General features: G+C 41.0%; 1 protein-coding gene across 2 annotated transcripts in view; it reads right to left on the reverse strand.

Annotated features, from left to right (window-relative positions):
• The window catches only part of ephb3a (eph receptor B3a), a 66,636-nt gene extending 49,635 nt beyond the window's left edge, over positions 1 to 17,001 (reverse strand). Inside the window, exon 1 of one of the 2 annotated variants that reach the window (XR_015097324.1) lies at positions 16,409 to 17,001. Coding sequence is in view for 1 of the 2 variants with exons in the window: in XM_086097694.1 (XP_085953820.1) it covers positions 16,409 to 16,466 (58 nt within the window). In the remaining variant the exon portion in view is untranslated. The remainder of the gene's footprint in view (positions 1 to 16,408) is intronic. The other variant, XM_086097694.1, reaches the window with a different exon arrangement.
• Between the last annotated feature and the right edge of the window lie 798 nt (positions 17,002 to 17,799).

Here is a 17,799-nt window from a genome sequence, read left to right on the forward strand (position 1 = left end):
TTGGTATTCGCAACAGCCTCTCTTGTCGCTGTTTGAGGCATACATGTCAGATTTTTATTTAAATTCATTTTACAGTGTGTTCTGTGCAAAATATGTATTTTATGAACAAATGGAAAAAGGTCATAAAAATGCCAATAATTTCATGCAATTTTGAGGGAAAATGCTATATTTGGATATCTAGGTATTTAGTTAAAATTATCTGTCATTGTTTTTGTTGGAAATTTTATGCATCAAAAGTACTAGTGGTATTTGACTTGGTATCAATGGCTACTCAAGAGTAAAATACTCTTACTGAAATAGGTCGGGGGGGGGGGTGGCAACGGAGTCAGACATCCTTAAATTTAATCATGGTTTGATTTAAACTTTTATTTAAAAAAGTGTCCCTCAAGACAACATCCCACCTCTGAAGACTCACATAAAAGTACACGTTGGTGCTCCCCTCAACTGAGATTTGTCAAACAGAGTTATCAGCACACACACACTATTTACGACATTGCATAGAGGTGAGAGCAGAAGGTAGACACCGAGAATAAACAGCAGATCAATAGGCACTGTTGTCTGGATGTCAATCAGTCCAGTGGGCTTGTTCCACCGCTCCCAATTCCCACTATGGACGAGAGGCCTCCCAAAGTGATGTTGTTGTTAGCGCATAATTACTGAAACAATTACACTTTCTTCCCAGAGACTCAATGGCACGGCACCTGCTGTGCACCATTTGCTCACAAGTTGTTGATAGTGCTGCCCAAGGAGAGTGAGATGGCGCAGGCAAACACACACACGCACGCACACGCACGGGGTAGAGCACAAAAGACGAGCCAGACGCTTCCTGATCTGGTTGCTCACTGTTGTGCTTCAAAGAACGAAGGCAATACAAGTGGAAGCACATTGGGTGTCCCTGACTTGCCTGAAGAGATCATCGGTCCATCTGCAGCTGCTGAGTTAAAGAGTGTGCACTGTTTACAAGTCTGGGCAACGCCTTCATTAATAAACCCACAATGGCTCTTCTCTTTGGAATACAACATTTGCGGTTTGCTGTCTGTGAATTTCAGACCCATTATTAGCCGTTGAAAACTAGCATGAGCTCTCTCCATAAGTGTGGCATATCGTTCAGATGAATGAAGGTTTTGTTCCAATTTTGAAATACAATATAGGGGACAGTCCATTATTGCGCTCAGCCGTTTTGCTGATTCATCTGTGCCCATTAAACCAGCCTCCCACAAAAACATCCCAGTAAGTGAGGTTCAGAGACTGATAAAGGTTCACAAAGCACGGTAAGTTTACTTTGGGTAAACGTGTTAGTACAAGTGACCGTTTATAATTTTTCATGAAATATTGCTAGACTTGACAAGGCTAATTTCAGTTCATTTCTTTCTTTCACGCAACATCAAAGATACTGACCGAGATCCAACCTATCAAACGGATTAGATGGCAGTTCCTAAGTTGAGGAACTTGGTCATCAAAATCCAAATCATTACATTTGGCAAAATGTCCAAATGTGATGAATACCACAATTTCTGTATCCAGAAGATGTAATCATCTCCATAGAAATTACCATTGCAACTGTAAATCGCAATTCACGGGGAAATTTGGTAAGATGAGTTAGAAATAATATTAAACTGTTTTAGAGCATAGTTTGTGATATGTTTAGTAAAGCACCGACTCACACCCCAAACCGACATTCACTATTTGTTTATCATTTCGCAGAGAATCCTGAATCCGAAAAACGTGCCATAGTCCAAAAAATAGAAAGCCCAATCTAATCATTAATGGCAAATTTTGCGTGCTTATATATCACTTTATCGACACAATATCTTAACCAAAGCGCTTTGCCAAGCCTTATATTAGCGTAACGCTATGTAGCAAGCTATGCGGCCTGGGCGACGCGCTAACACAAGTCGCATCAACCTATGGAGAGGTTTTCCTTTTTAGTTTAAAATAACTTACTTTAACCTTCAGGATCTCTTGCCGTACACTGGAGAATACAGAGGGGGGGGGGGTTATTTTTAAATCTCTCTGTTGTCCTAGTTAGCTAGCACTAAGCTAACCTAGGAGTTTTCGTCTCTCTGATGCAACGTCCGAGTTTGCCAACCACCTTCACGACATCTGAGGCCAACAGCTAAGTAACAAAAAAAGTGTTGCTACTTGCTACACTGCCTAGATGCTATTTATTGACTGGCTGCTTAATAGTTTAATATAATGCTCATTAGTCGGTTAAATCCACTTCAATTGCAGAAGAAAAAGAGTTGTTTCCTGTTGCAATGCAAATCAGCTTTTCTTTTTCGCGCGTGTGCGTGCGTGCGTGTGTGTGTAAATGGAGATGAGACCTGACAACTGGTGTTACAGCTACATAGATGCAATGCTAAAAACCCGGAGAAGCTAAAGTAGTGACTAAATCCAGCACAATTTGGAATGAATGAATGCGTATCCGCCACAAATTCTTGGTGCGCTTCCTTAACACCGCTTGAATCAATTACCACGAGTCGTGCAGGAACATCCAAGTTCATTTTGATCTAACAGCTTAATTCATAGAATCTATGGAGCCTTTTCTCATAAGCAATGCACTGTAATAAGGCGTTTTGGGGATCACTGAATAGCAGAACCTCGAAAGTGGAACGTCCCTTTATGCGGAATTCAACCTGTCATTTTTTCCTCGTGGTGGACGTTTAGATTTGTCAACTGTAATCCTAATGTTTGCTGCCACTGACGAATATATCCGTCAAGTACCTTTTTCAATCGGTAGGTTTGAAGTTTGTAAACCACTGTATTGGAACTTTTGAGTAGAAGATAAAGATTGGGGTGTGACTTGTCATGTTAATTATAAGAAAATGAGAAAGGTTTCTGCACCTCACACTCTCTAAGCAGTAGAAAGTGTGTCACAATCGTACGAAAAGACACGGTTCGTGGAGTCAATGATTTACCTTGTAAAAAAGCCACACTCAAGCTATACAGCAAGCCAGCGTTGCTCCCGGCATGTTTCTTAGGCTACGTTCACACTGCAGGTCTTAATGCTCAATTCCGATTTTTGGGTGAAATCCGATTTTTTGTGAGTAAGCGTTCACATTACCTATTAATTGCGACCTCAGTCTGTCTGCTGTGTGGACGTAATGCGCCCCAAAGTGACCCGCATACACAGAAGAAGATACAACATCAGTCACAACGCTGTGTTTGCCGAAGTAAATACGTGAGGTTCAGCGTGTCAAGGCCACGGATTTTTATAGGTCCGTCGTTGGGGCTCATATTTTTACCATCTCATATCTACAGAGGAATGATGCGGGAGGGGGTAGAAATAATATTTTGTGAAAATGAGGCGAGCCTGTCGTCTGCGTAGCTAAATGACTAATATCACCACCACAAATGTCATCTTTATACTTCATGTTTCAAGTGGGATTACATTAAAGTGAAATACATTTAGTAACATTTGTCACTCGAAACAACTTTGCCGATTCACGTAGGTATCCCGAACCGTGCGTACCTCGCGGAGGCGTCAAATATAAATCAAGCTTAGTGCGGAGCGCATATTGGATTTTTGATGACGTCAAGGTTAGATATGCGACCTGGCCGTTCAGGCTGCGGTCGCATTGCAAAAATTCGGATACGTATCCGATCTAGGACCACATATGAAAGTGAGCCAGGTCTGATATTAAAAAAAATTGGATTGAGACGTTCAAACTGACATAAAAAAGTCAAATACAGATCACATTTGGACAAAAACAAAAATCCAATATGGGTTGCATTTGCCTGCAGCTTGAACGTAGCCTTAGCTGTATAATGATACATGTCATAGGGGTGTGAATTGCCTATTACCTGGCGATTCGATTCGTATCACGATTCATAGGTCACGATTCGATTCGATACCGTTTAATCCCGATGCGAGTCTATAAATTGATTATTGCAGGAAAAAATTACTCAAATTTAGAAAATACTAATCAGTAAACTTGTACATGTACACTGTAAGATTTGTATGAAAATGTATTTATTTATCTGAAAATTCAGGCGAGCCACTGCATTTAACAAACAGGTTGCAGTCTGTTTGATGTTTGAATAAAATATTAAGGCTTAATGTTCCATTAATATGACATTCTTCCATGCTTAATGTGTGAATTCTAACCCTAAGTAAGACGCTTTGTTGAATATTCCCATAAAAAAATTATGTTTAAAAATCGATTCGAGAATTGCGTGCTGTAATATCGCAATATATTGCCGAAATGATTTTTTCTAACACCCCTAGTACATGATTATTTTGCCATCTAAAGCACTTTTTCAGACTTGTTTTTGTTGTTTTAAAGTTTGACATTTCACAAAAGCAGAAATTTGTCAAAATTATGAGTTATACTTGACATGTTTCTTCTTTTCACAAAATGTTCATTTTCTCCTCTTTTAGTTAGGAAATCTGTGTTTTGATGTGAAACCAATGCATATTCTACTGCTGTTTCCTAAAGAATGGAAAAGGGTAGAAATACAGTGTAAACTTTTTTCTGGTGAAGGAAGAGGGTCTAATCTTTGGTAGGTTTGGTGCTTCAATTTTTTTATATTTTATGGGTCTTGGAAGGTCAGTCAAAATGCTCTACTGGCAATGTGGAGAAGACTGCTTTGAAAACAACAGGCAGTGAATGAGTTAAGAGAAGAAGAATTTTTCTTTAAACGATGTAAGTACGGTGAATAGCTAATTGACAACCTCTAAAAAATGTTATGATTTCAGTAGATATCAAAAGATGGCAGCTAAAGACTACATTTTTCAAAACGAAAAACTCCTCAACTCACTTGAACTTGATGGCACCAAGATGACACAAGATGACACCAAAGCAATGCTGTAATTGCTTTGACCGGAGCACAAAGAACGGAAAATAGTTTTACCATGAATAACAGAGGACATGTTTTTAAAAATAAAAATCTGCATATTTGCAACAAATAATTATAATTATGCCGACTGAGGTAATTTAGCACTTACGCCTACATACAGGTTTCTGTGGAAAATATCAAGAGAACACATTGCTCTATGAAGTGCTTCACAAAAGCGTATCAAAAGTTTTCTTCTCGGTGCCTCTATTCCCTTTGATTTGGTTGCCACATACATTTTTCAGCAAACCCTAATAGATGATTTATGTTGCTAGGACTATTTTCCGTAAACTCGATTATTTTTTCATGGTTCACAACAGGACTTCGGGAAAGGGCATGCATTTAAATATCAAGAATCTTTCTCAAGTTGAATAGTTGAATCATTGGGCTTAAGGAGTGTGTCAAGTAAAAAATAAAAAAAAAGGGGCATTGAGTTAAGCTCACTTTTCTCTTGGTTAAAATAGCAACCACAAACGGCAAAAACAAAAGTCAAACTAGAGTATTTTTAAATTAGACAAATAGCATTCTACATTAGTGCACTTCATAAAAACATACACTAATGATTACATTCAAATAATTTAACTGTTTTTGTCACACTTTTTGATTCAATTCAATGGGCATTGTGCTGCTCCATCTCATGTGCACCTTGGCCACCTGGGGGGAGTATAACACACACATGTGGATATATAAACAGTTGCTTGAAAAAAATATAACACGGCCACATAAATGACTCTCACTATTTGTTAGCATTAAGCTAAATGAGGTTATATGGTTGTTTTAAATACACTTAAGTGCAATTCTCTTAGTTTTTTTATGTTTAGTTTGACAGTAAACTTCAACTGGAAGTGGCAATAAACAGCATGAGGGACCTTTTTGATGAATTATTCACAAATTCTATCAGCCAAACTGCTGATTATTGTTAAGTTAAGTTTCATTACTTTTGTCATGTATTTCAAACTCAGTTTTTGTATCGCAGTAAGTTTTGGCAGTGTGTGTGTGTGTGCGCGTGCGTGCGTGTGCGAATTACAGCACCTCAGTTCAAACACACACAAGAATGAACACCTTTGTTTTTATCATTAGTCGTTCAAGAGGGGATTGGGGCGTGGGGAGCGACCAATCACGGCTGTGTTTGTTTGACTACTCTCGGGCCTTGGGCAGCACACACAGCTGGCTGAGCTTGGGATCACGCTCAGCCCGGCAGTCCAATCCAGTTCACCCTCTCCTGGCCCCGGTGCTCAGGGGCAGCTCGAGCAGTAGTTGTCAAACTGAGGCCCAGCAAAGCCCTAATTTGGGGTCCACAAAATAATCAGCAACAAAATATATGCTGTGTATTTTTAAAAGTTTACACAACATATTAAAGCTACTACCTAGCGTAGCCCTTGGTCAATTAAAAGCTCGGATATGAGTATGATATATGTATTGTCAATTAAATTTGATCTTAAATTTGTAAACATTACACCTACCAGTGTTGTGCTCGTTACTAAAAAAAATAGTAATTTGTTACAGTTACTCGTTACTTCATTTTAAAAGTAACTCAATTACTCTGATGATTACTTAAACAAAAAAGTAATGTTACTTAAAAAAAAGAACATACACTGTTCCTTTATGCTCAACTAAAGTAAAGTAATGAGCGTATTTCCACGTTGAAAAACTTGCCTTGCGCTCGTCTTGACTCTCCATCACAGCCAAATCCGATACCCGCCCACAGGAGTTCGTGTACCTCGGGTCGAAATTTGCCTCGAGTAACCCGAGATACTTCGCCGCCTTCAACTGACCCGCAGTGATTTCGGTAGACCCTCCAGGGTCTGGCTAAACTCCTCCATCCGTTTACACACTTCGTTAGCAACACCAATGTCTACGCCAGGGCTGGTAGCCCCACACCCGTCTCGACCATAACCAGGAGACGGCGACTACAGCTGCTCGGCCATGTGGCCTGCCTCGAGGACTCGGTACCGGCCAAACAGCTCCTCACTGATTCTTCTCGCCCGCCTCCTCGCGGCTGGCGTCGTCCCCGGGGCCATCCCAGGCTTAGCGGGTCATCCCAGGTCGCCACCACACACCCTCTTCCTGCTTTTCTGCTGCTTGCCCATGACAGAGACGCGTTTCGGCACCTAGTCACATCGGTCATGCGAAACCTTGACCTTGACCAAACAGTATTCAGTTTAGCTTCCACAAGCGCTTCGTCTGACGGGAGAAATTGGTAAATTTGATGAGAGGATTAGTTATGTATTCTACAAACGATGGATACCTCAAATGAGCAGCGACGCTGAAGTTGGCTATACCGTTGCGCTCCTGTCTATTAGCCGATATTATCAAACCTGACACGCAAATGCATTTTCTGGCCTGAAGATGGCAGTGTTTTCACAGTTTTGCATTGGTGAAGACGCTGGTTTCCTCGTTGCCTCGAGTCTTAAAAAACACTTATTTTAACTTGCTCTCATTTCCACAAAATCTAAATATCATGGAGTTTCTCGCCTGTTTCACACTCCACACTACTCCAGTTTTCAAATAAATCTAACTTGTATCTACATATTCCAGCGTTCTTCTTTGTTTCATATTGATGTGCTAAACTGTGGGTACAGATTAGCAACAAAAAAAAGTCATACACTGGCACCAGAGGGGCTCCACACTTTATTACTTTGTTCTCAAACATAGGCATCTTTTTTAAATGACATTTTCCTTGAGATAATCAGTTCCTGTAAACATTGTGACGATTTTCTTGACAAAATGTCAATTGATTGACTTCATGACCTTTTCTCTACAAAGAAACAACTTTTTACATCTTTAAAAAATAAATGGCATGGCTCTTGTAAAAAAACTAAACAAAATACGACACTTAATAAAAAAAATATAGCTTACATCTTTGCAAAGATTTTTTTGTTTTGTTTTAAAAAAAAAACATGTTTGTTTTATTATCACGTTATGATTTTTTTTTCTTAAAAATAGGCCAGTTTTGATTTCATACACTTGGTAGGGGTTTGAATACCAGCAGAATTAGGGTGGGAGGGTCCTTGTAAAAATGTCTCCCTTGAAAGGGGACCCTGGCCCTAAAAAAAAAAGTAAAAGAATTCATGAGCAAGAGAGTTTCTAGTGCAGATATTTCAAACATGCATGCTTGTGCATGTGCACCAGCACCAGCCTTACGTGAATTTATCTTAATTTTGGTGCAAAAAAAAAAAATACCTTGTTTACTTATCTAGTAAAACTTCGATATCATACTTCTCTATCCTCTCATAACACATTTCCTTCATTTGTTCCAGAAACTGGTTTCGATCGTAAAAGATCCCGTTTGTTCCAGAAAGCCTCCAACCCCCCTTGTTAAATTTACTACACCTTTGAGATAACCACCACTATTACTCATAGCCCAAATCGCCCCCCGGCCCCCACAGCAGCCCCAGCCCATAAAACTACAGCAGCAGCCAGCAGCAGTAGAGTTGCCGAGGAGTAGAAAAAACAATGCTGCAGTGAGAACCTGAGAGCATCTCCACTAGTGGCATTTACTGTCTTCTTTTTTTTTTTTTTAAAGTTATGATCAGTGGAGCCAAAATGCCACACATCCATGAGCTTCAAGCGCACTTTGGGAGCTCACACATGTTTTATTCACTTTGAGAAAACGCGAGCGCATCATGAAAGGGAGGCCTCATCTTACAACGCCGGCTCGCTTGCCAACAAGCAAACATATGAAATATTAACCAGCAAATATTAGCATCATTTGATAAGAGGATGATCAGCTATACAGCCATTAAAAAGGTATACTGCATATATTTATATATATTTTAAATCAGCCGAGTGCAGGGGTCTGACGTTTGAGTTTCTGCACAGAGCCGCTTCATCTCTGCTTGAGATTCTCTCCGAAGGGAACAGTTCGACACTTGATGAGGAGCTATCCCGCCCCTGAAGTCGACCTGATTTCATTTCTCTACTCAGCTGATTGTGCATTCATTTGCAGGTCAGCGAATTATTAAGGATATCTCAGTGAATCACCCCGCGTCCACATAAATTGCATCTTTAATGGCTGATGATTATTTTGTGGAAAAGTTTAGGAGCGGTCGTCCTTCCACTTTATGAGCTTCAAAAACAACTATACAGTAAACGCTTAATGCAAAATGAGAGTAATGCAGCATAAAAATGCCAAATGTTATTGCAGTCTGTTGGTGTGAACTGCAGAGATGTGAATACACGAGCACGAGCATCATCAACTTGAAGCTTTCAAAGGAAGTGCTGAAATGTAAAGCGCCTCAGAGACGACAAAGAGAAAATAATGAATTATGTCACAAAATGCTCATTTGTGACAACAAAAACAGTATAATGTGTGCACAAGATGCAAACTTGTTGGTTTAATATCATTCTCGTGAACAACTTGGAAATTTAAGTATGCAAATAGAATGCACATTTTCTAGACCATGTCTTGTACCATCTTTGCTGAAGGTGGCCACAACTTCATAATTTCTCCACATGTTGTATAAATTATTAAAACTTGGCCACAAATTATTGTGTATTTTATTTGTCACCACAAATGCATTTTTTGTTGCCACGACCTCTCATTTTGTGGCTGCAACCTCGGCCGTTTCTCAATATGCATTCTTGCCCATACTTACGTCCTTGTGATGTCTTGAAACGTCATCAGTCGCGGCCCAAGTACGCAAAAAGCCATAAGGGTCAAACAAAGAACGGATGGAATACCCGCATGTTATGCTTCCTGGTTTAGACGCATTGCCCTAACTGTGTACCACGTGACTAGATGTTATATAATTATGAGTAGTATATTAAAGAAGTATCATTTGAAATTGTACATGGGATTTATTCAATTTAGGATTATATTGGGGGGGGGGGGGGGATCTGGAAAAACACCAGTGTGAGTTATCTTATATATAGTAAATCATATTTAATATATATTTATATATAATATTGTTAATTGCAGTTGTTAAACTAAGTTGTGTAAAAAGAAGAACTATATTTAATAAAGTTGTACTTTACACGTTAAATATTTATTATTATTTACGCTCATAAAAGGGGAGGAATCCTGTACTTGCAAACGTGATGGTCGTGGGGGGCAGCAATGCGCATGCTGTGCCTAGTCTGCCGGAAATGAAAGAAGAAGAAAGAAAAAGAACAAACTGCTCCTCCGCTGCCATTCGTTCCTTGAAGTACGAAATGCATCTTGTGATATTTTCTCACATCCAAGCCTTCACCAAGCAACAACCGATGGATCCTTGGTTTAAGATCAAAAGAACGACATCCGGGAATTCCGTGCGGTCTTGGCTTATGCATACTTCCGATTGGAACAGTACTTGGGGCGCCGCTGATGACGTCTCACGAAATCACAAGGACGTAAGTAAGGTTTTTAACCGATGTATGTTGTACAAACACATTTTGAAACATCAACAATGTAGTAGAAACTCATTGAAAGCTAGTCACATGATAAAACTGCGATGAATTACGCAAATACGCCGGCGAGATTTGCGTGCTTGGGAAGTACGTTCTTGAGACCGGGCTTACCAAGAGCCGACTCGATGCGTCACAAGAACGTACTCTGTGTTCTCGATATTGAGAAACGGCCCTAGTCATATACCGCAAATTGGCACGGGCCGATTACCAGTTTGATGGTTTACCGTGGTTTTAAAGAGTCAAGTCCAGGTTTCAGTAACCGCTAAGCTGACTGTCACCGATATTGAACTCTTCTTTTTCTTTTCTTTTTTGAGGGTGCTTCTAAGCATGGAACACTATGATTGGCTGCTTGCGGAGTTGAGTAAATGAGCCGAGTATTTGAAATGTAACTTCTTTTTTTTCCTTTCGGATTCTCGGTGCATAACGGAGGACGAGGTAGGGAGCAAGACGAGCAAACACAGAGATGAGAGAAAAAAAGCTTCCACCGTATACTAATTAGCCCCAAGGACAACATGAGTAGTTCACGGGTCTCTTCTAAAAATAGCTCACCAGTGATGGGACACTGTGACTTACTAAGAAGAATTAAAACAGAAGGTCGAGGGTCACGGGTGTACTGGAGCCTATCCCATGCTGTCTTCAGGCAGTAGGCGGGGTACACTCTAAACTGGTTGCCAGTCAATCGCGAGGCACACAGACGAACAATCATTCACACTCACACCTAGAGACAATTTTGCGTGTCCAATTAACCTACAAGGCATGTTTTTGGAATGTCGGAGGAAACCAGAGTACCCAGAGAAAACCCACAAAGGCAAACACCACCCAGGATAGCCAGAGCCCGGATTCGATCTTGCAACCTCGGAGACGGACGTGCTACCCAGTCAGCCACCGTGCCGCCAAGAATGTTAACATTTATTTATTCATTTAAACTTAACATGATATATGTTTCTTCTGTACTAAATGTTGTATATTTTGTTTGAAAATAAAATACATTGGGTAAAATAGCAGTTTTTACGTATTTACCCAAATATATTTTTAAATTTAATTTTACAGCTGTAATTTTAATACCATGACACCGCATTATTTTTGCTCACTGTTATCATATCACAGTCTAATAATATTGTCCCATGCATGCCTAGCCACAAATTAATACTTGATTTGTATTTTTGGGGCCTCAACTTAGTATTCTGTGGTCACAAATTAATATTTTATACATGTCATAGCTATTCTGTGGCCACAGCTTAGTATTACATAGTAACAAATTATTTTGCGGCAACAATCTAGTATTTCTTGTCCACAAATTTGTATTTCATGCACACATTCCACCTACTTTGTAGCCCAAAATGACAATTTTGTGTGCACGTTAGAACTACTCCATGGTCAAAAATGATTATTTGTGGCCACAACTTAGAATTTCATGACCCAAAATTTGTCATTTGAGCACACAACGTTATACCAACAGTATTTCAAAGCCACAAGCTAGTATTTTGTGGCCTCCAATTAGTATGTCAGGAGCACATCTTGACTATTTAGTACTGTAGTAGCCACAAAAGTATTTGTGTACGTGTTGTAGCCACACCACAATATGGCCATAAATTAATAATTCATGGTCACAATTAAAGGGGAACTTAAGCCAAAATAATGTAATGGGGTACCGCAAGATATACGTCACCACACTTAATTAATATTCTAGCGAGGGGGTCAAACTCGGCCGGCCAGTCATGCTAGACGCATGTAAACAGCCTACTAGCGGGATGTCTACTGCGCTAAATCTACTAATTCTGTTCGAGAATGATATCCCTGGTTCCAGATTCACTGGTATAGATGTCAAAGAACATACGAATGTTGAATTAAGGAGATGGCTTGAGTGTAGAGGGCTGAAAAATATAGCTTTTTTGGTGTGTATAGTGATCGCAATTCTACTCTGAAATTCTTGGGCACAACCAACAATATACCTCAATTCTTTCCATTATCATATCCTTCCCGCTTTGAAACCTATTTCCTTAATTCAGAAAAGACCCTACAGATAAAAAAAAAAATACGTGCCACAGCTGCACGAGAATCAGGCGGTAAGCAAGACAGGTCCGAACATCAGCGGCAACGCCATTTTAGCACATTTCCTCGGCATTCATTATTGTCGTCCGGCAGTCGGGGTAGTGGCAAACGCCAAAAAAGAAAAATAATATAAAGACAATCGCTTACATCTTCGGGTCGGCAAGAGCAGGATTGAAATGTTTACTACATATGAAGGTGAAAGGCTCCGTTTCGCTAGCGTTAAACAGCTCTTTTAGACGTCCGCACAAGTTGATCCACGTTCACATTTATCCCTCTGAAGTTTTGGCTTCGGGAAACGAATATAGGATACATCCTTCATATGTGGACGGTCGTAGTGCCTGGAGTCGTTTCTGCAAGTTCCATAACAGCTGTGCTTACTCGGCATGGTTTTTTTCCCGGAGATAAACGAGAACAAAACAAGCACTACTAGCATAGTTCGTCAACGAGCCGGCTTCATTTTTGACCTCCTTCCGGTTCAAGCTGCTGAAGTGACCTTGCGGTCTTAAAATAGCATTCGTGCAGTACCCCATTGCAAGAATATGTTGCATGTACCAGCACTAGTTAAAACACGGTACTCTGAACACAGTACTGTGTTCCTGGAATAAGAAATGAGTGCGTCATGCTAGGTAATATCACCCTCTGGTAGCGACGACACAAATACAGTTGTGTTTTTGCCTGGTAAAAGATTTGATTAAGCCTGCTTTGTTCAAAATGGATCAGTAGGAGCTGTGCAGCTTATCGTAGCTGAATATTTATGAACTGACATGCGTGACATTCTCTCAAATTCGTGCTCTCGAAAGACTGAAAAGATCTAAAAATGGCTGCCCGCAAACGTGAGTAGATGCATTGTTTTAAATATATTTTTTTAAATAAATACTTCATAGATTTAAGTAAAAAGCTCGTGTAGGGAGACCGGGGCTAGTTGTATCGCGGGTAAGTTATCACATTGCAATGTTCTTCTCCAACAGAGGGCGCAACGAAAAAGTGGAATACTAGTTTTCTTCATATAAATGGTCAGGGGGCGTGTACTGTCTGAGAAGAGAATAGCACATTGTGAGCTAAGATGAGTGCCGGTTATCTGTTTTGCACAACCCAAAGTAAAAATGTCCAACTTCATATATTTTGAAACAAGCATCATACACAGACAAATTCTAGCAACAAATCACATGGACTCGTTAGAGGAAAGATTCAAGCATCTTGTCATGCCTCAGTCACTGCTCGTTCATTTTGAAACCCTCTCAGATGATCTGCCCTTCGTGTTTACCCCCACAGGACAAACACTAGTTAACCCCTGAGCCTTTTAGGTAAAAATCCACTGCCGGCTTTGGAGAAAATGGCTGACCATCTTGCTACGAAAGCCCACTGGGACTCGAGAGGGCCGTCGTGCCCGCTGCATTGATTTACTCGCTGACATCAGAATTGATGAGGAATCAAGCTGGCCGCGCTCCAGCGGAGGCAGTACGGCAGTGAGGTGAAGCCCAGAAGAGGAGGAGCTCGGGCGGGTACGGCGGCGAAGGCGAGGGCGGACTTGACTTTCCCTCGAGCACAACAACACTAACCGGCTGCTGAAGACAACTCAAGGGGCTGCGGTGCACTTGTTAAACCAGTGACCTTTATTTCACTATTGTCACCTATCATGTTTCACATGTATGTCACTCTGGCGTTGAAGCAGGAATAGAGGGGGCGGGGTTATTGTGGGGGGGATCACCATTGATCCAGTCTGGTCTGTGGTGTAAACCCCCACAGCACGCTTCTATCTTACAGGCGTGAATTCACACTCTGGTGGGTGCGGTGGAAGGGTACCCTCACATTCTCAGACTTTTTGCGCCCAAGTGATGATTCTATCTTAAAATGTGAATTACAAGAATTTGATATTGTATCCCTAAATGCCCCAATAATAAAAGAAAGAAAGAAAAGTCTTTCTAGAAGGGAAAAAAAAAATGCCATAAATACGCCAACATTTTAAGGGGATGAAAGTGAGAATCTTTGGAAGAACAAATTCACATTTTTACTGCACATACTTTCAAAAAATGCCTATTTTTTAAGGGGGAAAAAGTGACGCAAAACAAATATATGGGTATTTTGTAGAGAAAAAAAGAGCTTCTAATTAAAAGTAATGTCATGAGTGAAGTGAATTTGTTCAAGAATAAAAAGCTTTCATCTTTCCAAGACCAAAGCCATCTTTTTTTTTTGACAAACAAAAAATCAATCATATGAAATGGAGTTGTATTTTTTTAAGCTAAAAGTTACAATATGATGTTAAAGTCAGAGTTTAGTTAGGAAAGAAAGTAATATTTTCTCAAGCAAATTTCAAAATTCGAAAATAGTGTATATACTATATTCCATGACAGGGGTGGAACTGATTACCGTAGTCGACGAGTCGACCTTACTACTCTGCACTGTTTATCGCTGAAAGTCTACTAAAGGCAAATCATGTGTTTTTGACATCTGATCTTCCAATTAACCATTTTACACAAGACCTTTTGTCTTCTATGGTCGCCGGAAAGAGTAACAGTCGGAAAATTCCTTACAGCTAATTGACACCCAAACATTCTTCAGAAAAAGCTTACAAAACATAAATGATGGGGGAAATGATAGGCTAATAAAATGTTTGAAAATATGGGGGGGGCTTTGAATCTCTGGGTGCAAAACTAAAATTATGCAGGGATTGACTATATAGGAAATGTATAGTCAACAAAGCAACGCAATCTTCATAATTGCATGGGTCTAATGCTGCATTCGAGGATTTATCCCACTCGGATTCCCACCTCAAACAAAAATGGCTGATTCCGATAACTTGTCGTTCTGGTTAACGCAGTCAAGCCAAATCACGTTATGTTACGTGAACATATATCAAATAACTAAATGAAAGTAGCAATAAATAAAGAAAAATAAATATCTGTTTACAATCTTGTAAATTATGTTTTGCCATTCACGGGGCTCGGCATTGTCGAGTGACATCAGATTGAAGCCGGTCGGTCAGGGTCCTTTAAAAAAAAAAAAAAATGCTATCATTATTATTGACTTTGATCCGCAAATTGGATCTCTGAGTTCAAAGGGGCGTTCAACGTACACTTGCTGGTATAAAGTCGGAAAAGTCCAACTTCCCACTTTTCGAATAGAGCATAAGACTATAAAAACAGAGGATAGCCTTGCTAGCTTCAGCTAGCTCGATCACCGCCAGTCTTAAAAAAATTCATACCAGCGGGATTACGTGAACTACATGAGACTCCATCTAATAACAACTATGTCTGTGTGCTAACGAAAACTTTATTCATCATAAAAGTTCTTTCATACGACACTTGTGTGGCTTCACGAATGGTTGCAACACAAGTAGTAAATCTATCCTCTCACTAATCCTCCCTTGTTCTGAGTTTTATTTTAATCGTTGTTGTTTTTTGCTCGTTAGTTTGCTTGCTTCCTGTCTAGTGTCAATATACAGTAAGTCTATATGTGAAACCCAAAAACCTTGGAGACCAATGTACTGTGCTATAAAACGTCAAACGTCATCAATTAATCGCCTTCAACTCGACTTTCATCACATTATAATCAACTTGTCTTTCAACACCTAATCTAATCTATACATTTTATAGGCGAAAAGGATCAATTTTACCCTCAGACCGAATTCCGCCCATATCTCATCCAGACTGCACATTTCATTCAGTATTCAGATGCTTTATCTCATCGATTAATCGACTTTGACTCGACTTTAATCACATTATAGGTGGCGACAAAAAATATGTAGATCATACCATGCACTTTTAACAGAAAAATGTATTGCAAATCATTTTGCGGACCCCAAGTTACAGTCTGCCAACCCCCGGGGGGGTTCTCGGACCCCACTTTGTGAGCCGCTGTGCTAGTGGGTGTGACAACAACAGGGACAATAGCAACAGGGCAGCCCTTGAGCCGCAATGCATGGGCATCATCACACATAGCAAACACACAGAATCACACACTGACAGCCTTTAATTGGAGCCATAAACCGGTCGAAAGGTGACTGCATTGAAACCAGTCACATATCACACAATCTACTTTTCGCCTCTTGGGATGTCATAGAACCAAATTCCAACATACCCATTGTTCTCATGTAAAAGACAAAAGTGGCACCCAAAAAAAAAATCAAGCATACCTTCAACAGCCAACACCATTGGCACAAGGAGGCTGCACACCCACAGCAAGTAATCCATTGTCAGGAGCCAGGCTTTTGTAAGGTGAATAGAGACCCTCAGGATGGCTGTTGGCTGGCTGGACTGGCTGTCTGGTTGGAAGGATGGATGGTGGGCTCAAACAGTGATCACCTCTGCGGAGCTTTGTGTTCCTCACTCACACCACGGAGGGCTCCTGCCGCCCCATTCCAGCATCATCCAAGTGTCTTTTGTTGATGTTGTTTTTTGAAACCCCCGTTACTCAGTCACGTCCCGTTATTCCACTGACTACACGCCGTCTCATTCCCGTGATTTGACTTCACCAGCACCTGACCAAAGGCGCATCCCTCTTTATCTCTCTCTCTTTCTCTCTCTCTCTGGGGTTGCTGTCCTCCCACCCCACGCGCACAGAACCGGGTTGGGAGGTCGTAGGAACCCGCATCCGAAGACGTGGGTACCGGACCGGAGGTTCTGTGGAAGTCCACTTGGGCAACTCCGCTTATAGCTGTTGCGCCTCTGTCGGGAGCAGTGCGTCGGAATGGCAACACTGGGACAGACAGACAGAGGGGGCTCCGGAGATGGGGAGCTCACTGATTCAAACAGCAGTTTATGAACAAGCTGCATCCGGTAAAGACTTTCAAAATAAAAGCGTTTAAATGCAAAGGGAAAGAAAGACACAACAATGGCGGATAGCCGTGTCTTAGTCGTTTTGCCTCCTTACCTTGCTTATGCTTTTGCAGCAAAATATTTTGCTTCTTTATTCCCACGTTCAAAGAACGGCGTTGTACTTGAATCACCCGCCATTGTCACTTCCCATGTGTTTTTCATGTTGTTTCGATACATGCAAAGCCATGTTTGTTCTGTAGATTGCAATAGACTATTTGCCTCGGAGGAGGCGGGACTTCCAACTTCCGGGTTTTCCCCCATCAACTTTGTTTCCGTTTCCGGTTTGCGACGTGTGGACCGCGTCCCAGTACTTGCACTTCTGCCTTTGTGCCCCTCAGTTGCGTGTTCCCTGTCTCAGTGTCCGAAGCATTTCAGACAGCGCGCGGTTCGGGGTGGGGGTGCGAGTGTTGGAACGCGGCCGGAAACAGCGCTGGTGTGTAAAACCCGGAATTCCAAAGTACGTGGCATCTACCCCATAAAGTTAGGGGGAAAAAAGTGTTCGTCTTCTTCGCTGATTCTTCTTCTACGCTTTCCGTTAACTCCCTGTGGCTGTGCTACAGCGCCACTCCAGACTTGGCATATACATTTCAGCCGTTAAACGTCCTCAGCGTCTTCTTTTGAAATGCTTCTGTGTGTACGAGATTCTGTTGAGGAATGAAGCCGGCTTTGCTTCCGTCTGGACGTGGCCTTAGTTTCCTGCCTTGCAGTC

Source organism: Leptonotus elevatus, chromosome 1, assembly GCF_054856555.1.
Source record: "Leptonotus elevatus isolate MCC_2025b chromosome 1, RoL_Lele_1.0, whole genome shotgun sequence".
In the NCBI taxonomy this organism is placed as follows: domain Eukaryota; kingdom Metazoa; phylum Chordata; class Actinopteri; order Syngnathiformes; family Syngnathidae; genus Leptonotus; species Leptonotus elevatus.